Source organism: Peromyscus maniculatus, chromosome 9 (assembly GCF_049852395.1).
Source record: "Peromyscus maniculatus bairdii isolate BWxNUB_F1_BW_parent chromosome 9, HU_Pman_BW_mat_3.1, whole genome shotgun sequence".
Taxonomy (NCBI): Eukaryota; Metazoa; Chordata; class Mammalia; order Rodentia; family Cricetidae; genus Peromyscus; species Peromyscus maniculatus.
The window spans coordinates 76,601,908-76,624,344 of record NC_134860.1 but is presented as its reverse complement, the minus strand read 5'-3'; the positions used below and the strand labels follow the sequence as shown (position 1 = coordinate 76,624,344).

The following is a 22,437-nucleotide window of genomic DNA, read 5'->3' as shown; positions in this document are numbered from 1 at the left end:
AGATCTCACATATATATCTGCAATAGCCAATGTTTTCATCTCTGTTGAATTTACTTTATTTAAAGGAGTGATATTCTTTAAAGCATCTGTGTACCATCATCACATGCATATTACAAATTAAGAAATGTGGTATTGAGGCTAAGAGTATAGCTTAGGGGTAGATAGATCATTTGCCTAGCTTGTGCAAAGCTTAGATTTAGTACCCCAGATCAGAAAAAAAAAGTGATATTAGGTCTTCACAACCTAAAATTGGTACTCAGACTTTTGAAATGTTTTTTTTTTAATTAAGAAATTTTCTACTCACTCCACATATTATCCACAGATCGCCCCTCCTCCCACCCCCTATCCCTCTTTCCCAAGCCGCCCTACAGCCTCCAAATCGAGGTCTCCCATGGGGAGTCAGCAGAGCTCAGCACACTGAGCCTAGACAGATCTAAGCCCCTTCCCACTGCACCAAGGCTATGCAAGGTGTCACACCACAGGCACCGGGTTCCAGAAGCCTGCCCGTAGACCAGGGACAGATCCCAATCCCCCTGCCTGGGTGCCCCCCAAACAGTTTGAGACACACAACCATCTTCCATATCCAGAGGGCTTAGTCCAGTCCCATAGGGGCTCCACAGCCACCATTCCACAGTTAATGGGCTTCTACTAGTATGACTGGTCATCTCTGCACGTCCTCCCATCATGATCTTGACGACCCTCGCCTGCAGTATCTCTCCTCTCTCTCATCAATTGGATTCCTGGAGCTCAGCCTGGTGCCTGGCCGTGGATCTCTGTATCTGTCTCCATCTGTCACTGGACAAAGGCTCTATGATGACAGTTAGGTTATTTGCTAGGCTGGTCACACCCTCTGGACCACTGCCAGCAGACCAAGATAGGGTCAACCTTGTGGATTCCTGAGAACCTCCTCAGCACCCTGCCTCTCCCTATTCCCATGATGTCCTCATCTATCATGGTATCTTCCTTCCTGCCCTGTGGGGCGTTTACCCACCACCCCCACAGCTTCCCAGAGTTTTCTTGAGTGCGAGCAGCAGGAAATATTAGATAGAAGGATTTATAGCGGAGAATATGCGGAGATAAACAGATAGAAAATAAAGGATAGCCTCGAGAGGGCCTGGAACCTATTCCAACGGGCCCCGACTGTCTCTGGTCCAGGGTTTTTATAGAGACGCCAAGGGGTGGAGCAAAAGACCTCCTCCCCCAGCACAGCCAAGTGCAGACCATCTCAGACACCTGCACTCAGGCCCGTGGTCCTGATCATCCTCTATTCGGACCTGCTGGGTAAAGCCACGAGGAACCCCGGAACGGGCTCCCACAGGTCCCCCCTTCTTAATATATAAAAAAATAACTATTAATGGCTTACAGCAATCTCCATAGCTGTTACACCTCCCAGTATGGGAGTAGAGGATGATATAGATGGCATTTCTCTTTTGAATTAGGTCCAAGGTGACCACAGCAGTCTTAGCTGCCTCAAGCCCTTTCTAAACCAAAACTCTTAAGGCGACTACAAACTTAAAGAATCCCTTAGCTTCATCATTACCATTAACAGGTTAACAAATATTGCTATACATAATCACAATTCTCTCAATCTTACAACTCAAAGCAAACTCTTAACAGAACCATTAGAATTAGCATATATGGTGCTATATATAGTTAACAATTTTCTCCGTCTTACAACTTTAACTTAGTCATTTGAATTTTCTTGTTAACAGAACATAGGAAAAACTTCGATGTATTCACATCAAACTTAAACATTTCCTCAATTCCACAAAGCCAGGGTGCATTAATATCAATAGGTTTCTGCGAACATAATTCAATCTCATAGCTCCTCCTTTTCTTTATAATTTTTAAGCAAAATCTCAAGCCTAGTTAGAAAACCCAAACTTTTCTGTTTAAACAGTTCCATTTGTAACACAAAACCAGTTCCATAAGTAATTCCATTTTTACATAAACAGTTCCACAAAACAATTCATAAATCTCCAATTAATAAAGCATATATGCATACACAAAATTGCATCTTGATTCTAAGTAGAAATACATTTCTTCATGTAAACAGTTCCATTTTTAACCCAATTCCAGAAAACTGTTCCTAGGTCATTACTATAAGTAAGCTCAAAATTGTCCCATTGCAATGAAATCTCTATTGTTCATTTCATTAAAGTACCAAAATTCAAATGATAAATATTGGTACTAGCCTTCCAAGTATGAAGAAATCCATAACCAAAATGTTTTTGTAATTTTATCTCATTTTAAGTTCAAAAAGTTCAAACAAGAAAAATTCTGGTATCAGGCTTTCACTTCCAAATATGAAGAGACGTTTTTTCAACCAAAACTTTTTGCAGTTAATTTTTGTTCAAACAAGCGTCTCTGCAACTTTTGTTCTCACAGACAGACCTTTTTAGGTACAGTAGTATTCTAAACCGCACTGTTTTTGCTGTTAGCTCAGGTTTTTCTGTGCTGCGCTGATATTCCATGGATCTCAGCCGCAGATGCCATGTGCTGGTTCTGGCGTCCGCCATTCTTAGCTTCTTAGCGGCTTCTGGAGCTTTTGAAACCATTCAGACTGCCTACTTTGCAGTCTACTGGGACACTATCTCCTGTGTCTCAGGTGTTTTCACCATATACATTAATAGACTCACACTTAACATTTACACTTTTTCACAAACTCACATATAACATTTTTTGCCTTGCAAAGCATTTACACTCATATTCAACATTTACACGTTTTTACAAACTCACATACAACATATTAACATCTACTTATTTATACTTTAAGGAAACTATAGAACTACTTTAGCAAATATATTTCTTAATTCTTATATACTTAAATTCATTCCATCTTATTTCTTATTTAAACTTACATTTACAACTAGCATCTTACAAGTTTATTACTACATGTCTTAAGACTACCTTAGATACTTCTTACAAGCTTATATTCTTAAAGGAACTCTATAGATCTATTTTACAAACTTATATAGGCTACCATTAGCATATATCTAACTTAGCAAACACCTAAAGATTTCTTAACACAGATCTAACAAGACAGAATTTTACAAACTCACATATCTTATATTCATTTTTCTATTTCTTACTCTTAATTATTATCACCATCTCTATTAGAAAGATTCTCTTAACTAGACAGGAAGTACGTACATCATTTCTAAAGTTTAGAGTTCATAGTCAGCTTTGTTATAAAGCACTAGGATTTAGTGAGTGTTGTCATTATCGAGTTGTGATACTTGTTGCTAGGGGATTGTAACATTCTCGGGACGAAACCACACTCCAAAGTTGCTAGATCTCTCAGCAGTTCCGGACAGGCAGAGATGCACTGTCAGCGGTAAACGGTTTTTTAACTAGAGGCTGTCCCTTCACCCAAATTCATAATAGCTCCCCTAAATGCCTCAATTCAGACAAACGTTTCTATTACAGCAGTATTTTTGGTTCGTTCTACTGAAAAACTTTACGCTGAGGGTGAAATCACTGTATTTAGCTTCTGTAAAGCTCTTCGCCAAATACTGCATAGCTATTAGGTGATATAAAGTATTTTTCCAAAGAAGCTAGTAAAGCCAAAAGCGGCACAGCTCCGAATTCTTATTTCCTCACTGTTTGCATTAACCAGTGACAAAACCTCAGAAATACTAATCGAGCCATTTTCATTCTGGTTCCTTATAGGAACGTCATTGGAGCTGACTTTCCTTAGGTTCCACGCTCCTTACCAAACGCTCCGGTAACCACCGAGCTTCATTCTCCTCTTGTGAAAAAACAAACATGTCCTTGACCCCATATTAACACAGGATCGGGACCCTTCCATAATCCCGAGCAGGGATCTTTCCATTTCATTTGAGTTTCAGGATTTAGTATTTTCATTTCATTAGCTTTAACTCCTGATGTTATTAGCAGCGGTGATATTTAGCATTGATTTCTTATAAGGAACTTTCAGGTAAAGCAACTCTTTTGTAAGACAGCTAGATTTTCTGAAGTTTGTTTCCCATCTAGAAAGCAGTCATTTCTTTTTTGAATGCCTGTTTCCTTGTCTCCTTATTAGATTTGCAAAGGAATTACTCATTGCAGGCAGTTTGTTCAAAAGGCAAATAACTTTTCAATTTCAACATAAGTTTCTTCATATCTAAGACAACATTCAGTTTATAAACTGCTTTCCCTTGTTTTAAGGATTTTAAAGTGACTTGTTTGCTCTTAAAGGTAGCTTTTTGTCATCCAACTACCGTAAAAACTTTGCACAGCTATTAGGGTAAATAAGGCATTTTTACCAACGGAGCCCCAAACCGCGAAGCACCTAGTTCCGTATCCTTTCAATTTTTCATTGGAACTGACACTTAAACCCTTAGACGATTTTCCTCCTTATTCTTTTAAAAGTTGTATTTTAAGTTTACCATGAACGTATTTTCGAGCTGACAAAAGTGTTTCAGGGCAATGTCTCCATCTTTAGCAGAAAAACTACCTTTCCCAGAATGCATTTCCCTTATATCAGTCCATAATAATATCAGTCCCATATATCATTTCCCATAGTTCTTATCGGGTTTGAGAGTCAACTGGTTCTCTTTTACCAGACTTGCTTACAAATTCTTGCCCGGGAGGTTTGAACAAAGTTTTTTGGCTTTTGCAATGGGAGATTTGAACAAGCATTTTACATTTTCAGCTATGGCACATTGGGAGGTTTCTATTCTCCTCAGCTGGCTTTAACAGGTGTTTCAACTTCATCAGACACTGGCCCCCGAATCAGAACCGCACCTGCCTCGTTAGCACGCATTGGGGCTGGCATTTCTGATAGCAACTTTCCTCGGGGCTTGTGTTTGTTTTAGCCAGTCAGTGAAAAACAAGATCATTTACAACAGCTTTTTCATAGCTCTTTCAGAGAGATTTTCTTCCACTGATCTTATTCTCATTTTGCTTGTTCCTTCCCCCCCAGATGTAGAGCTTCAGCTATCTGTCTGCAGCTCTGTTCCTCCGCTAGCTGCCTTTGGAAGAAGGGGCTTTTTTTCTCCCCCCGAATCTGCCTCAAATTCTAGCAGCTTTTTCAGGTCACATATTTTCTGGGGAGGATTATGTCCCTTCTCTGTTTCTTCAGAGTCTTTCTCCCAGACAGTTCCCAGTTTGGTCTCAATTTATCCCCTCTACCCCAGAAACGGTTTCCGACACTAGAGCGGCGGCTTTCCCTGCTACTGAAGGTAGGGGCTTTTTGTCCGTTTGTTTTCGGGGTCTGTGTGGTTTGCGTACAGACTGAAAAATTTAACAAGGGAGGTTTTTGCCATTTCTAAACTCCCATTAGGACAGGTGCTTTGCCTCATCAGGCCTTCACCTGGCCCAGTCCCCCAGTGGGTTGTGTTTGCTTGTCTGGGTGCTCAAGGACAGAGCTTATGCCAGAGGCAATCACCCCTTAGGGCTACACTCCCTCATCTCATCGGGAGTCAGTTGAAACAAAGCTTTCTCAAAGAGATGCTTTCTCTGACAGAAAAGAAAGCTTTACTCCTGGATAGTTCTGTTCTGCCCTGGCTGGGCTCTTTCCCCAGACAGCGTTCTGACTCGGCAGCACGACTGCTTCAGACACAGTTCTGCTTTACTGTTTTCCCAGAAAGGTCCTTTCTCTGATAGGAAAGCTTTTTTCTCAGATTTCTTTTTGCAGTTGTGGACCTATCAACCCGGGACTTGTAGGAAAGTGGACAACTGTGCTGTTCCCACCGGCTTTAGCTTTGTTTGTTCATTAGCAATCTTCCCCTGGGTGCTGCACCTTCCTGCCTGAGCTCTGTGCTCCAGGAAGTTTACAACTGCAGGAACCCTAGTATCCCCGAAATGCACTCCAACTCAGAGATGCTGGCCAGTCGCCTCTGGGTTTTTGGTCAGAAGCGAGGATACAATGCTAACAGTTTGCGTTGCTACAGGGGATCTTTGCATTAAGACGGTTCTGAAATGCTCACTCAAAACCTTTGCTGCCTCAGCTCGGCTGTAACTGGAAAGCTTGACTATTTTGCTTTTCTCAGGTAAAGTTTCCTGCCCTTTTTGGGCTCTCTGTAGCTCTTCACCCACACTCTCCCAAGCGTTTCCCTCAGGGTACTCTGACCCACTGTCTTTTACTAGCTTGAAGAGAGCTTAGAAGGGGTTTTTAGAAACTTGTCCTTGCCTCCTGCATTGCAGGGAGGATTGTTAAAGCTTGAAAGAACTTAGGTTTTGCTGTCTTAAGTTTGTTGTTTTCCCTTAGAGCTAATCACAGGTGGTCCCCATACTATTATCTTCAGGTGATTCTAATTTTTGTCCTTCTGAAAGTTCTGAAAGGCTTTAGTTTTTAAGTTTTTTAAGAGCTTTTGAGAAAGATTAAGGCTTTTTAGAGAGTTTTTTCCCCCCCAAATTTTCCAAGAAAAGCTTAATAGCTTAAGAGAAAGATTTCTTTCCTCCCAGGAGAAAGACCAACTTTTCCCAAAACTTCCCAACTTTAAACTTTGACTTCTTACACCCCCATTTTTGCCTCAGGGAGAAATTACTTTCTCCTGCCGCTTGGATTTAGCATTTCAGCTGTCCCCAGGTCAAAAAGCTTCCATAGGAAACTTTTCCTTCCCCATAAGCTCCAAGAAGAGCTTTTTTACTACCCGAAAAGCCCAAAGAAAGATTTTTTCCCCAGTTTGCTTTCAAAGCCCCCAAAGTTAGAAAATTGAGTTTTTCTGTCTAGTTGCCTTACTTATTTTTTCCTACACAATGTTATACTTTAAGTTTTTCCTAAACTATATTACTACCCTATACCTTATACTTATTTTTCACAGATAGAAATTGAGAAAGGGATAGAAGATAGAAAATTGACAGAAGAGAATTTCGCTGCAGCATCGGACATCCTTCCAGTCCGCTTTCCTTTTCTCTCGAGGATAAAACGCCTGCCTTCCCAAAAAATATATATAAAAATATATATATATTCCATAACACCGGCATGCCTTTCCACTGGCAGGGCTAACTCAGCACTTTCACCAAAAACTCTGTAATAAAACTATTATTTTCCTTTATCTTTAGTCCCTATTACTTTGTCTTAAGTCCCTGTTCATTTGTCTTTAGTCCCCCCTTTTTTTGTCCCTTTTTTTTCTTTAGTCCCTTTTTTTCTTTAGTCCCTTTTTTTCTTTAGTCCCTGTTCACGGCGCCATTCTGTGGGGCGTTTACCCACCACCCCCACAGCTTCCCAGAGTTTTCTTGAGTGCGAGCAGCAGGAAATATTAGATAGAAGGATTTATAGCGGAGAATATGCGGAGATAAACAGATAGAAAATAAAGGATAGCCTCGAGAGGGCCTGGAACCTATTCCAACGGGCCCCGACTGTCTCTGGTCCAGGGTTTTTATAGAGACGCCAAGGGGTGGAGCAAAAGACCTCCTCCCCCAGCACAGCCAAGTGCAGACCATCTCAGACACCTGCACTCAGGCCCGTGGTCCTGATCATCCTCTATTCGGACCTGCTGGGTAAAGCCACGAGGAACCCCGGAACGGGCTCCCACACTGCCCTCCCACTCTGTCCCTGTTCCAGCTTGACCCTCCCATTTCCCTATGTTCTCATCCCCCACTCCTCACCCTCTTAGCATGCCCCCACATCCAGTCTACTCATATAGCTCTCATCTACTTCTCCTTCACAGGGCCATCCATGTTTCCCTCCTAGGGTCTTTCCCTGTTAGCTAGCCTCTCTGGAGTTGTGGGTTGCAGTCTGGCCATCCCTTCCCTCACATTCAGTATCCATTTATGAGTGAGTGTAGCTAGAGTTTTCCTGCCTTGCCCACAGTCTGGACAAATCTCTCTCACCTGCCAGTCCCACAGCCGCTCAGACGCAACCAAGTAAACACAGAGACTTATATTGCTTACAAACTGTATGGCCGTGGCAGGCTTCTTGCTAACTGTTCTTATAGCTTAAATTAATCCATTTCCATAAATCTATACCTTGCCACGTGGCTCGTGGCTTACCGGCGTCTTCACATGCTGCTTGTCATGGTGGCGGCTGGCAGTGTCTCTCCCTGCTTTCCTGTTCCAATTCTCCTCTCTGTTAGTCCCACCTATACTTCCTGCCTGGACACTGTCCAATCAGTGTTTTATTTATTGACCAATCAGAGCAATTTAACATACAGACCATCCCACAGCAAGTGAGTACATACTGTTTGTCCTTCTGAGTCTGGGTTACCTCACTCAAGATGATATTTTCTAGTTCTATCCATTTGCCTGCAAATTTCATGATATCATTGTTTTTTAGTGTTGAGTTGTACTCCATTGTGTATATGTGCCATATTTTCTTTATCCATTCTTTAGTTGAGGGGCATCTAGGTTGTCTCCAGGTTCTTGCTATTACGGATAATGCTGATATGAACATAGTTGAGCATGTGTCCTAGTGGTAAGATTGAGAATTCCTTGGGTATATGCCCAAGAGTGGTATAACTGGGTCTTGAGGACGACTTATTCCCAATTTTCTGAGAAACTGCCATACTGATTTCCAGAGTGGCTGTACAAGTTTGCATTTTCACCAACAGTGGAGGAGTGTTCCCCTTGTTCCACATCCTCTCCAACATAAGCTGTCTTCAGTGTTTTTGATCTTAGCTATTCTGACAGGTGTAAGATGGTATCTCAGAGTTGTTTTGATTTGCATTTCCCTGATGACTAAGGATGTTGAGCAATTCCTTAAATGCCTTTCAGCCATTTGAGATTCTTCTGTTGAGAATTGTCTTTTAAGCTCTGTAGCCCATTTTTTAATTGGATTGTTCAGTATTTTGATGGCTAGCTTTTTGAGTTCTTTATATATTTTGGAGATCAGTCCTCTGTCGGATGTGGGGTTGGTAAAGATCTTTTCCCATTCTGTAGGCTGTTCTTTGGTCTTATTGACTGTGTCCTTTGCTCTACAAAAGCTTTTCAGTTTCAGGAGGTCCCATTTATTAATTGTCGCTCTCAGTGTCTGTGCTACTGATGTTATATTTAGGAAGTCTCCTGTGCCAATTTGTTCCAGACTAGTTCCTACTTTCTCTTCTATCAAGTTCAGTGTAACTGGATTTATGTTGAGGTCTTTGATCCACTTGGACATGAGTTTTGTGTATAGCGACAGATATGGATCCATTTGCAATCTAATTCACAGCCTAAAATTGGTGCTCAGACTTTTGAAATGAGTTTTTTTTGTTTGTTTTTATGTTTGTTTTTTGTTTTTGTTTTCAAGATAGGGTTTCTTTGTGTAAGAGTCCTGGAACTTACTTTGTAGACCAGGCTGGCCTTGAGCTCACAGAGATCTGGAGTGCTGGGATTAAAGGTGTGCACCACTACCGCCTGGCTGAAATAAGTTTTGTTTTCTTACTTGGTAGTGGGAGGTTCCTATTCCTGAGGGATTCTTTACCTGATGTCATTCCCTAGAAAGAGGAATGAACCTGTTAGGTGAGGAGTGTTCTGTCACCTGACTCTCCCCACTTATGGACTGACTAATTGTGGCACTTTATTTATCTTCCTTGCCTCGCTCTTTCACTTTATCTAAGTAGGTCAGAGCCCTCTTATCCACTCAGTTGTTACCATGTGTGAGAAATTTCCAGTGCCCTCCCACCCTCAGTTTTGAAGCCCATATTCCCTGGTTGTTCCCATGCCCACGTTCCCAGCCTGTTCCTTCATGAGGTCTTTCTTGTCACCCAGAAGAAGCAGACTGACTCCCTTGGTATCTCCAGAACTCAGTGACAGCTGTTTTTCTCTTTTTGTTCAGCAAGGAAACTTGAAAGAAAAGATTTCTGTCCCACTTTAGGGTATGGATATCTCAAATATCCTTTTTTTTTTTTTTTTTTTGCTTTTCCCAGTGTACTGGTTTATTTTAAACCAAGTATTTCTGAGTCCCAAGTACTGCTGCAGCTTGGCAGTGGCTGACTTATAATTTTGTTGTTGTTTTCTTACAGGTATATATTATATATCACATCTGTTCCCCTATACCCTAATACTCACACCTTCTCTCTTTACATCCCTTTTTTTCTGTTAATCCCATTCCTCTAGACAACTTTACTTCTTCCATTTAATAGAGAAATACATGCTTTTATGTGATTGTATAAAATATAGGAACATAAATATCTGTTTGAAAAAAGGAAAGAAATAAATGCCCATGTTTTAGTGAGGGAAGCTATATTGCCTGGAAATGTTATGAAAGATAGGCTTCTACAGGTTAACAGTTTGCCAGATCCCTAGAGGGTGCCTAACACTCCATTGAATTAGTAGCCATAATTAATTAAAGTGCCAGGATAATTTTAGATTCTGATTAGCTTCTGAGTTATCAGAAAGGAATCAGGGTCTTCAGTTTAGTCTTATATTGTAACCATCCCACTTTCCCCCAGTTTGTTAATTGCTATTATCTAAATATTTTGTGTTTCTAGATAATTCACTATTTTTTTTTTCCAAAAGGAAAGGTGCTAGTATGATGACAAGGGAATAAATATAACTTTAAAAAAGAACTTTTCAGTTTATATTCTTTGTAGAAAAATTCGAGTACTGGAAATTTTAAAAAGAAAGTGACTGTTGTTTATCCTGTGATTTAGGAAGAAGAGTACAGAGGACAGAAGTAAGGAAAATAAGGTCATATGAAAGAAACTTCCAGTTAATCACTGATGACTAGTTTGGTGCAGTGCCTTTCAATTCAGTATTCAATAATTTAAGAATAAGGAAGAAGTTATGGGCATATTACATTTTTTTTTTTTTTGTAATTTGTACTTTTTACTCAATAATGTATTTCCTCCTGCCATTACAGAGGCCATAGACATTTGAAATCTGTGAACTTGGGTAGGGAGTAGAAGGAGGGTGTTGAGAATGTTGGTAGACTCACACCCAATGAGGAAGGAGCCTGGGGGATCTACACAAGGAAGGTCCCTGAGAAGGCTGCTGCAGCAGGAGTAAAGAGGAGCCAGGCCTAGAAGTCCGAGGAAGAGTCCCTTCAAGGGGATACAGCTGCGGGAGCCTGAAGCAGTCATGGACAGGGCATGTGCTAGACCTAGAACGGGGCCCTGGGTTTGAATGAAAATGAGGGCAGGCTGCAGACATCTCCTAACCCTGGGAAGCGTGGACACGCGGCCTGACAGTGGACAAGCACTGTGGTGGTGGAGGGAAGAAGGCATGGCAGTGGGGATACTGAGCGATGCTTTGAGGGTACAGTTGCTTTAGTTTGCTAGAGGGAAAGGTGCATGAGGGCTAGATGAAGTTCAAGAGCTGTAGTGTGGTGGAAACCTTGCTCACTGGAAACACTGCCTGCCTAATGTACTCAGCATGCTTCCTCAGCATTCTGAGATAAGACTTTAAAAAGTAAATTACCGGAGATTTCTTTTTCTTTCTTTCATTCTTTCTTTTTTTGATTCAGGTCACATTTCTGGGCTTTAATGAAGAAACAGATGCTGCTCATATACAGGTGTGGTCAATTTATTGAATTCACAAAGACTGTGGGAGACTAAAAAATTTTGGAGACTGAAAAATTTAATGCTTACAATTTACAATAATTTTAAGGTGTCTTTTAAAGTTAAAAGATGACATTTGAAGCTAGGCGTGGTGGTGCATGCCTTTATTTCCAGAACTCAGAAGGCAAAGGCAGGCTGATCTTTGAGTTCAGGGCTAGCCTAGGACCAGGCTGGTCTGTATAGTGTGTTCCAGGCCAGCCAGGGCTACATAGTGAATGCCTCCCTTTTATCCCACACTCCATCTCCCCCAAAACAAAAATGACATTTGAGATCAATGTTTTCAGTGTGATCTGTACATTTTCACTTTCAACATTTTTATTAAGGATTCTTTTGTTATTTTTGAGATAAGGTCTTGTCATATATCCTTGATCTGGCCTTGAACTTGTAGAAATCCTTCTACTTCAACTTCCCACAAGCTGGGATAACAACTGTGTGCTGTCGTGCCTGGCTTTTGATAATAATTCTTGCTATGAAAAGGTGCTTTAGGTTCGACTATAAAAATCATTTGTCTGAAAGCTTTAAACCACAGGCTGTTTTCTTGATTCTGTCCATTATCTTACATGTACCATTTGTATATTTTGATAATTTTCATAATTTGACTTTAGCAGTAAAAGTTCTTGTATTTTTATTGAAATAGAATTAAATTTAAAAGATCGAATTTCGGCCGGGCGGTGGTGGCGCACGCCTTTAATCCCAGCACTCGGGAGGCAGAGGCAGGCGGATCTCTGTGAGTTCGAGGCCAGCCTGGGCTACCAAGTGAGTTCCAGGAAAGGCGCAAAGCTACACAAGAGAAACCCTGTCTCGAAAAACCAAAAAAAAAAAAAAAAAAATAAAAATAAAAGATCGAATTTCTAAAGTCTCAGTTTTTGCACATTTATAAACTTGTGTACATGCTGATAGCCTGTTTCATTTAGGCGTTTATAGAGAGGTTGGTATTTGAGGTTGGGGTCAACGAAGGGGAGCTTGACAATTGCGCAGGTCACTGTAAATACAGTTTTTCCTTGTGCTGCTGTAAGAAAACTGGTAACTCTCCATTAGTGCTTCTGGCGAGTATGCCTGCAAACTCTAGTCTGTCTGGATTTTCTTAGCTGGAAGGCAATAGCTTGGACAAAAGGAACAGACAGGGCACACTCTTCAGAACAACATACAGTGTATAACAGATTGTGCAAGGCTGGTGCACGAGTGTCACGGTGAGTTAGAATCCAGACCAGCCTGAGGAGACTATCTGTGGATAAACTGTATATGTGAGCTATTGGGAATCGGTTTATTGACCAGTTTTATGTTTTTTTGTTTTTTTGTTTTTTTTTTGATATGGACAACATTGTGAACACCTCGACAGTGTTACTCTATAATACTACTCATTGCTGTCACTGTTACTATTTAAAATTAGGATCTAGCTTCAGTTTCACTGGAACTTCCAGACCTTCTGAATTCGCTCCATTTCTGCAGTCTAAGTGAAAATGAAATCATTTGTATGAAGGATATCAGTAAATCGCCAGATGTAAGCAATAGTCCTCTAAATCAGGTAACTGATGGATCATTTCTAATCAGTTTTTTCAGGTTTTTACTATATTTGCTCAGTAATAGTAAACTTGTAAGTGTTGACGCTTTTCTTGTTATTTTAATTCAGTCTCAAGAAAATGATATTGATCAGAAGTGTAACAGCGCTTTGTCAGCCTTGAAGCATAGAATCATTTTGATCATGGCTTATAAACTGACTTCCCACCTGTTAAGTTCTATCAGTGTTATGCAAGCACACACTAATTTTTTAGTGAAATGTTACTGTTCAGATTTCTTTGTATAGCTGGAGTGACTGCTCCTGCTTCATGGCTATCCCATATTTACATGGGTTTCATGTTGCATGTTCTAGCAAATGGACTTAAAATTAACTTTCTAGTTAAAGATTTTCCATGCAAAATGGACAATGATGTTGTTTTCCTAAGACAGTCTTTAGTTCATTAGAAGTATTTTTGATATAGTGAGAAAGAAAAATGCTTTGCATCTTAGGAAGTATGACATTTAAAATTGTATGAATAGGTTTATAATTTGGAGAACTTACTCCAGCTATAAAATGCTCTTTGTTCATCTTGAGGTCTAGTGATTAGAATTACACCTTGTTTCCTGGATCATGTGGTTCACTCAGATATAACTTGCTTTATTTGCTGGAACATAAAGGGTGATTAACTGTTACATTTGGTTTCCCCTTTTTGAAAACAAATCACTTCTCAATGTTTGCATTTAAAAATACAGTGTGCATAGGGAAAACTAATGACTTGTGTTCTTAATCCAAGCTAGAAGCATGATTGGAAGTTTTGATACCAGAGAAATAATGTTAAAAGATAAGGATAGTTCCTTTTTGGTAGGAGGGAAGGTGATATGGCTGGGACCTATAGGACAATGGAATAACAAGTAAAATAGATCTGGCTCCTGCTCTCAGGCATTCACAATGTAGTGGGTGAGTTTGGTAAATGATTGAGAATGACACATTACAAACATATACAGTAATATAGAAAACAATAATTGCCCAAGAGACTAGATTGATAGATTTAAGGAGATAAATTGGGAAGAATTTGAGGGAGAAAAAAAGATTGGTAAGGAAAAAAGGTTAAAGTGATATTTAAATAAAAATAAATATTCTTTTGATAACTTCAGGAAAATTAAAAACTTAAAATCATTAAACATTACAGAATGAAGGAACCTTTCAGGATGCATGCGTTTCTTGCTTCCCCCCACCTCCTGCCCACCGGCTTATTTCTTGGCTTCACTTCCAGGTAATGTTTTATATTTACACTTAAAACTGATTTTATTTTCTTTCATCTCTCCCAAGAGTCATCATTCTGGAATGCTTTGTGTCATGAGAGTGTCACCTACATTACCAGGACTCAGAATTGATTTTATCTTTAGTCTCCTAAGTAAATATGCTGCTGGTATAAGACACACCCTGGACACCCACTTGCATCAGAAGCATCGCCTTGAGACCACTGATGAAGATGATGATGATGATACGAACCAGTCTGTGTCTTCCATAGAGGATGACTTTGTCACTGCTTTCGAGCAGTTAGAGGAGGAGGAGAGTACAAAGCTGTATAATGATGGTGTGTGCCCTTTACTAGACTTTGTCCTAAAAGATGAAAGTTCAGTTTTGAAGATTTAAAGGAGACTTAACAGTTGAAATTTATTTTGAAATTTGATCCAGTTTAAACATTTTAATAATTTTTCTTATTACAGAGGAATAATTTTCCTGTGATATTTAGGTTCATTATTAGCTATATTTTAATTTACTGTTTCTCTTCTTATTATTGTTTAAGCCTTGTTTAGCTCTTAACCTAGTATCTGGAACTTTCTTGTGTTCAAATGTCAAAACAGTTAGCTGGTAGTCACTAGTAATTTTTCTAACATAAATGGCAACTCACTGAGCATTCCAAAGGTCATATTCTTGAAGATACAGGGCAAAATGGGATTGTTTTAGTAAAAGGTGCATTTGCTTCTGGGTGTTACTGGGAATGAAATTTCTGTTAAATACCATAGTATAGGAAACATGATATAAATATTTTGTATTTAATGTCAGTTTTTTAAAACAAGTTTTCTAGAATAATGTAAGAATTTTATTGTTTTCCCTTAGAAATAAATATTGCTACATTAAGGAGCCGGTGTGATGCTGCCTCTCAGACTACTTCTGGTCACCATTTAGAAACCCATGATTTTAAAGTGCTGGTCAGTTATGGACCACAGAAATCATTGGCTAAGCCTTCATCTTCAGTACATGTTCTGGGATGCAAAGAAACATCTTCCGTGAAAACATCGGTTACAACATCAGTTTCAGAGCCCTGGACCCAAAGGAGTCTCTACAGGTCACCCAGTGCTTCAGATAAAGGCAGGGACACACAGGAGATACTCTTTCCTTCTTCTCCTGCCCACTCCTCAGAGTCTGAGTGCTCAAGCCCAAGTCCTGTAATTTTTTTGGATGAAGAGGGATACCAAAAAAGTTTAAAAGCAAAACTTGAGCTGCCTGAAATCCCTGTGACAAAAGATGATGTAGAGGATTCAGACTCGGAAGTGAGTGAGTTTTTTGATAGCTTTGATCAGTTTGATGAACAGTTTGATGAACTAGAACAAACTTTAGAGACTTCTTGTTCATTTGTGAAAGATCCTGGCATAGGGAAGTCATCTCAGAAGATAGGGCACAAACATGAAAAATCTTGCATGAATCCTCAAAAATTCAAGTTTGAGCGTCCAGCTCTTCCAGCTAATGTTCGAAAGCCAACTCCACTAAAACCTGAATCTCCATATGGTCACCTGTGTGATGCTCCAGATTCCCCTCGTCCAGTGATGGCGTCAGAAGACAGTGGCTTGTTCAGCCCTATTCGAGCCTCTGCTTTTAGTCCCCCTGGAAGCTGTACTCCTGCTGAATGTTTTTGCCAAACAGATATTGGTAGAAATAGGATTAATGAAAATCAGGATCCTATTTATTGCACTTATGAAGATTATGCAAATAATCTTTCATGTGAAGTACTAGGCTCAGTTCTTCATACTCAGTGTGCAAATGCAATGTCAGATATTAATAGTATTAAAAGGGGAGAAAATTATACTGTAGCTTTTAAACATGGAAATTCTGATCAAAAAAATAAATGTAAAAATAAATCTTCAATGATTACAGACAGCGTTCAGAAGTTTGCAGCAGATCTTGTAGGAAAAAGTTTTGGCAGTGCGTTTAAAGACTTACAGAAAGGAGTTTCTTCGTGTACCAATGCATTGTGCCACTTAGCTGTCAAATTGACATCGTCTGTTTTTCAGATGGCATTTAATGAACTTAGAAGGCAGTGTGCATTTTCACTGAAAGAACGAGCCATCGGTAGCCTGGCTAGTCTTTTGGTGAGTGAAGCCTTATCAAATGCCTTGAAAGATTTACAGTATGTGAAAAAGCAGATGTTTACAAACACAGTCGCTAGATTTGCTGCGGACCTTGCAGAAGAGCTTGTTTTTGAAGGCATCATGGAAGTGTGTCAGTTTTCATGTCCTCCAACACCTGCATCCCAGCACTGTCCGTCCTTTGACTTTGAAGACAAGGTCGTAAAGTCCTATGCCAAAGATTTGTCTGAATCTGTAATACAAGAAGCATTCATAGAGCTGTCACAGAGTGATGTGACCTTCACAACGGAGGCAGCAGCTAATATTTCTATGGGTAATGTCAAGTATGTGAGTGCAGAAAGTGTAGTGCCACCTACACAGACCTGCACATTTTCCTCATCCCTTAGCAGCCAAGCAATTATGATGACAAAACCAGTGCAGGAGCATAAGAAGGAGTACACAGTGCAACAGGCCTTGTTTTGTACTTCGGGAATTGTCACTTCCATACCAGTACCTTTGGCAGGCAGCGCCCTTCTCCCCTATCATATTTCATCGACTTTGTATCAGTCCAAGTCTCATCCGTCATCTGAGCATTGTAAAGCAAATGGTGGTTCTACCCCAGAGCACATCACCACGGAGAGCAGGGAAGAGGAAGTGGATTGTCTCAGCAATAGCCTTCTACCTTCAGTACTCAGTCCATGTAACCAGTATGACTTCAAACCAACCAACGGTGAAACTGACATACAGAGTCCTTCAGAATTAACTAGTGGCCCTGTGATTATTAGCAACTTCTCTGCAGCAATGGTACATACAATAGTCAATGAAACCTTAGAGTCCATGACAACCTTCAAAGCGACAAAAACTGTTGATGCACAGGGAGATTATTTAATTAAAACAAAGGGAAAAGCCTGTCCTCTTTCCCTTTGTGACCACGCAGCACCCCAGCAGAGCAAAGCTAGCAGTAAGGACATGTTTGCTGAGCAGTTATCAAAGTCTATTATTAAACATTCCTTGGATAAAAGCAAATCAATGCTTCCAAATATAGATAACAAAACAGGTAGTAAGGAATGTGTGCCTGTTCTTGGGGAAGAATCACAATTGATCTTGGAGGAATCTCCCAAATTCCTTGACTTTGCAGATCACTTACCTCACTGTTCACTCTTGGTCGGAAAGCATTGTGTTCCAGAATGTAAAGCTTCTGTGGGTTTGGGATTTTCTTCAGAGACACTGCCACCTTGTCCAGTGATGACAAGTCAGAAATCTGACTTGAAAGAACTTGTGAAGGATAAACCAGTGAAAAGACATACTTTGACTAATACTGCACTTGAGCCCTTGTCTTTTGGGCAGGAAAGCTCTTTCCGTCACTCACATGCGTTATCATCTGCAGTGCTTACCTGTGCAGATGGTTTACATGTGGAAGATAAACAGAAAATCAGAGACAAAAATGTAATACCTGATACTCCTCCATCAACTCCTTTAGTACCCTCCCAGACTAGTTCTGAATGGGACATCAAAAAGTTAACTAAAAAGCTCAAGGGGGAGTTAGCCAAAGAATTTGCACCTGCAACACCCCCTTCTACACCTCACAACTCCTCTGTTGGTAGTTTGTCAGAGAACGAACAAAATACTATAGAAAAGGAAGAGTTCATGTTGAAACTCATGCGATCTCTGTCAGAAGAAGTTGAAAGCAGTGAAGGTGAAGAGCACCCCGAAATGGATGTGAAGTCAGAGTACTCGGGGAAGAAGGTTCAGTTTGCAGAAGCATTAGCTACACACATCATTTCTCTTGCAACTGAAATGGCGGCCTCCCATTTAGATCATGAAGTGACTCGAGAAGCCAAGGTTCAAACCCCTCACTTAAATGTGCGGAGTCAAAGAAGTGTGCTGCCTGCTTCTTTAAACCACTCAGAGGAAAACATGCAGACATGCAGCTTTGCAAGTGACATGGCAGCTGATGTCATTGCAGAAGCTGAGAACATTGCAAAAGCTACATGTTGTATGCTTTTCAGGCAGGAGAGGAACAGTTGTCATGTTGATGCTGGCCGAGATAAAGCAGAAGAGAAGCTGGGTGTGGAGAATGTCGCACATCCAAGAGAAGTAGATCAGTTTGTTCTTTCATTACCAAGTTGTACGCCAGGTCTGACATGCAGGTATCCCAGTTGTGAAAGTGTGACAGATGAATATGCAGGTCATGTTATCCAAGTGCTGAAACAGGAAGGGGGCAATGGTGAGCTAATCATGGATCAGTATGCCAGTAGACTGGCCTATCGATCTGTGAAGTCCGGAGTGCAAGAAGCAGCTAAGACTGTAAAACTGAAGTGCAGTTCAAAAATGTTCCCTTTGCACAAGTCTTCTGTGAAAATAAACAAAGAACTGTTGATGTCCTCAAATAAAGAGCATCACCAGGAAGTAGATAAAAAAAGACAAAGAAAAAGAAGTGGCGGCCATATTTGCAAATACCAACCATGTGAAAGGACACAGGATCCATGTAGAAACGAACTTTCTGGACTGTACAGTTTTTCAGCCTCTCTTGCTAGCATCATAACAAGAGATGTTAAGAAACAGCTGACAGCACCTACAGTTGACTTGCCACAATCCTCAACAGATTCTTATCTTTTTGAAAAAGCTACATGTATTGACAGGGGTGAGGATATTACTGAACCAGAATTTTTGAAGTCTCATCAACCTTTGCAAAACCATGCATTCTGCCAGAATACAGGCATCTTAAGTGGACATGGTCATGGAGAGAATGCTCAAGCTGTAGAACAGTATGCTAGAAAAGTAGTGGATGACACTTTAGAGCTAAGTTTAGGACCTACAGTTTCCCACATTCCAGAGACCACAACATCAGCAGATAGACTCACTTATGCAGAAAAATTGTCACCACTCATGAATGGAGCTTGTAGATACTGTGACCTTAAGGAACTCCATGGTTGTGGCAGAAGTCCCTCTCAGCCCCTTTTAAAGCAGAGTGTGTGTGTAAGTGCTAAGCCAGGCTCACATTCAAAACTTAGTAGCATTCATCAGAAATCGAGAATTTTTCATCTTGATGTGCCTCAGATTCATGTTAATCTTGATAAAAGGGCAGTGCTTGCAGAGAAGATAGTTGCTGAAGCTATTGAAAAAGCAGAGAGAGAGCTGAGCAATACCAGTCTGGCAGCTGATAGTGGAATCGGACAAGATGGCATTAGCTTTGCTGAGAGCCTTACCACGGAAATCATGACATCAGCTATGACAAATGCTGAGCATGTTGTTAGCAGGTAGGTTTCAAATTGTCTTCGAGGTCTTGTGATAAAATGAAAAGTTAACCTTTCCTCTGTTCATTTGTGTATGGCTTCATATCCTGGGCATGGTTTTCACAGGAAGTATTTGTTTCCCAGTCTCTTTTGAGGGACATGATCATCCATTTACAGGGCTGAAAGATGAGAGAGTTAGAGGACACAGAACTAAGAAGCAGGTCAAATTAAATGAATGGGTGAATTTTATTCATGAATTTAGACTAGTATATTCACTACTCTTGAGATTAAAGTCTGTTCTGTGCTTGAAGCAGCTTTGTACACATGGCCTTGGACTGCTGTTATTCGTTCTCCCCTATCATAGCAGCTTCATAAGGGGAAGCTAGGTGAAGTTCCTAAGCCCTCACTCCGGGACCTAGCAAATAACTTTGCCATTCCTTCTTCAGAAGATTCATTTTCTTCTTTAGACCTGGCTACTACTATACCTTGAGTTCTTCCTGTAAGTTTGTTTTTATCAAGGCTCATATTTGTACAGATTCTTCTTTTGACTTCAGTTCCAGTGTCTCTTTTGTCATTTGTGCCAGGCTTTTCTAAGGACTGTTCAAAGTCCATGCAGTTGTTTAGAGTTCTGCTTCACATTTTGTAAAGTTAAAATGATTTAAGGTTGAAGAATGATTGATTCAAATAGATTATTTGCTAAGATATTAACTGAATGGTTTCACTAATGTCCCTTTCCTCATAAATATTTAATTAATGAAAGCAATCATAATAGTAGAATATATAGTTGAATGCCACAAACCCATAATGCTCACCAGGGTGCCATATGAGTATCAAATAGGAAAGCATACTAGAGAGGAGTTTTAGAACAATAATATATCTAGACTTCATTTTCAGTTACTATGAGCCCAGTTACCTAGCAGTCATTACGCACCCTCCATTTAACTTCCTCCTGTGGATCATTTTCTTAAAAAAAAAAAAAAAGTGGTAGATAAGAGGAAAATGTGTTAAATAAAATAAAGTTGTGGTATAGGCTGGCTATGTTTGGAATACTGAACTTAACTGAATTGTTATATCCTAAATACAAAGTGAGAATTGCCTAAAAAGTGGGGAAGGCAGGGACAGTTCAGGGCTTATTTTAGGTTTTAGGGATATAAAAGAAATTGTGTTCCCCGAGAGCTTATATTATAGTAGAGTAAGACAAACAGCAGATAAATGAGCTGAATAAGGACAATGGACATGCTAATGTGGACAGGCAAAAGCCCACGAGGCCTCAACCCTACCCAAAAAGCTACGGGAATGCTGAGAGTGGGACATAGTCTTCCCCAGGTAAGAGCTCACCAACTGGTTATCCAGTCCCAAATGGTTAGCTCTGAAACATACAAGGACCATATATAGACCAAGCAGGCTGAATTTCTGTATTAGGAATATGTATGTCTATCCATCTCCATATATGTATGTAACAAAAGAAGGTCATGCATTTGAAAGAGAACAAGGAGGGGTATATGGGAGGGGTTGGAGGGAGGAAAGGGGAAGGGGGAATTATGTAATTGTATTATAATTTTAAAAATACATGTTGTAAGTTCCTTACTCAAGAAAGGGAGTGTTGTTAGCAGAGATGAGCAAGAACTGTTGGGGCTGGCTTGCATTTTTGAATTAGGTAGCAGAGAAGCAAAACTAATGGAGTAACACTTAAGCCAAGAACCAAAAGTGAAGATAGAATAAATGATTGGGAATCTAGGGGTGCTGGGATCTAGGCAAAGAGGTGAGAGTGCATGTGTGGGATGCAACAGAGAGCTTGTGTTGCTATAAGTGATTTGGGATTATAGGTGAGCAAGTGGACATTATGAGGGGATCATACATCTTGATTGCTTTGAAGCCACAGGAAGGGTCTGATGAGAAATTTTCTGGTAGTTTTTCTCTTCCTGCTGAAAGCATCACTGTTTAGAACTGTGAAGAATATATACGTACACAGATGGGGCAGTTAGTAGAGTTGCTCTAAAGAAGCCTTTTGTGACTGTGTCATAAAAATATGAATGGCCCTTCATTTAAAAAAGTGAAAGACTTTTTTAAAGATAGGCTCTTACAATATAGCCTTGGCTGGCCTAGAACTATGTAGACCAGACTGGCCTTGAACTCACAGAGATCTGTTGTCTTTACCTTCCAAGTGCTGGGATTAAAGGCCTGTGCCATCCCTTCGTGCTAAGAAGGATGTTATGATTCATTTCCTGAAGAGATTTGTCTAGTTTGAATATAGGCTTGGTTGAGACAACTAGAATTTCAAGCTACTTTTCTTGTTCTAAAAGCCAGAAGGAGGCTCCTTCAAATGCAAATGAAAGTGCTGTTTTTACAGGGCAGATGATGCACTTAGACCTTGTAGTAAGGTGTGCTTCTGATATGTGTCCTGTTGAAAATGTGAACCCAGAATGTAGATTAGATACATAAGGATGTCTCTCAGGTAGCAGACTTAGTCTCATTATTTTCAGATGCAGTGAAGTGTTCAGAGGATGTTGGTATGACTTGAAATATAATTTCTTAGAGTCATCTTTATCATTTTACTTCCTCATCAGAATCTGCGTTGCTTCAATTATTTTTAAAATTATTACCATATGTTCTGTTCTTAGTTCAAAAGAAGTAGAAGATTTTCAGTCCACTGAGTCATTTGGCAGCCAGCAGCTGAATCTCAGTGTTGGTGAGGACAGTACTGGTAGCTGGTCCAACTTAAGTTTCGAGGATGACCATCCAGATGAAAGCAGCAGTTTTCATCATCTCAGTGAAAGGTAACTCTGATTTTATAGTTAATTATGGGGTAAAGGTCTGCAGACTTCAGCAAAGTGAACAATGGGTTTACATTATTAATATTTGAAAATTCTCAATTTGACAATCTGTTCATACTTCTAACATTATTTTATTACTACCAGTTTGCCTTTTTA

General features: G+C 40.1%; 1 protein-coding gene across 10 annotated transcripts in view; it reads left to right on the top strand.

The window, feature by feature from the left end:
* Positions 1-22,437, top strand: part of Akap11 (A-kinase anchoring protein 11) — a 54,665-nt gene that overhangs the window by 16,605 nt on the left and 15,623 nt on the right. For 5 of the 10 annotated variants that reach the window (XM_042285245.2, XM_042285244.2, XM_042285243.2 and 2 more), the window contains 5 exons: positions 11,330-11,377; positions 12,814-12,948; positions 14,251-14,518; positions 15,046-19,531; positions 22,129-22,284. In XM_042285245.2, coding sequence (XP_042141179.1) covers positions 11,330-11,377; positions 12,814-12,948; positions 14,251-14,518; positions 15,046-19,531; positions 22,129-22,284 — 5,093 coding nt within the window. Of the gene's footprint in view, positions 1-11,329; positions 11,378-12,813; positions 12,949-14,110; positions 14,195-14,250; positions 14,519-15,045; positions 19,532-22,128; positions 22,285-22,437 lie in introns of those variants that run through there. The other 5 variants (XM_042285246.2, XM_076545424.1, XM_076545423.1 and 2 more) reach the window with 3 other exon arrangements.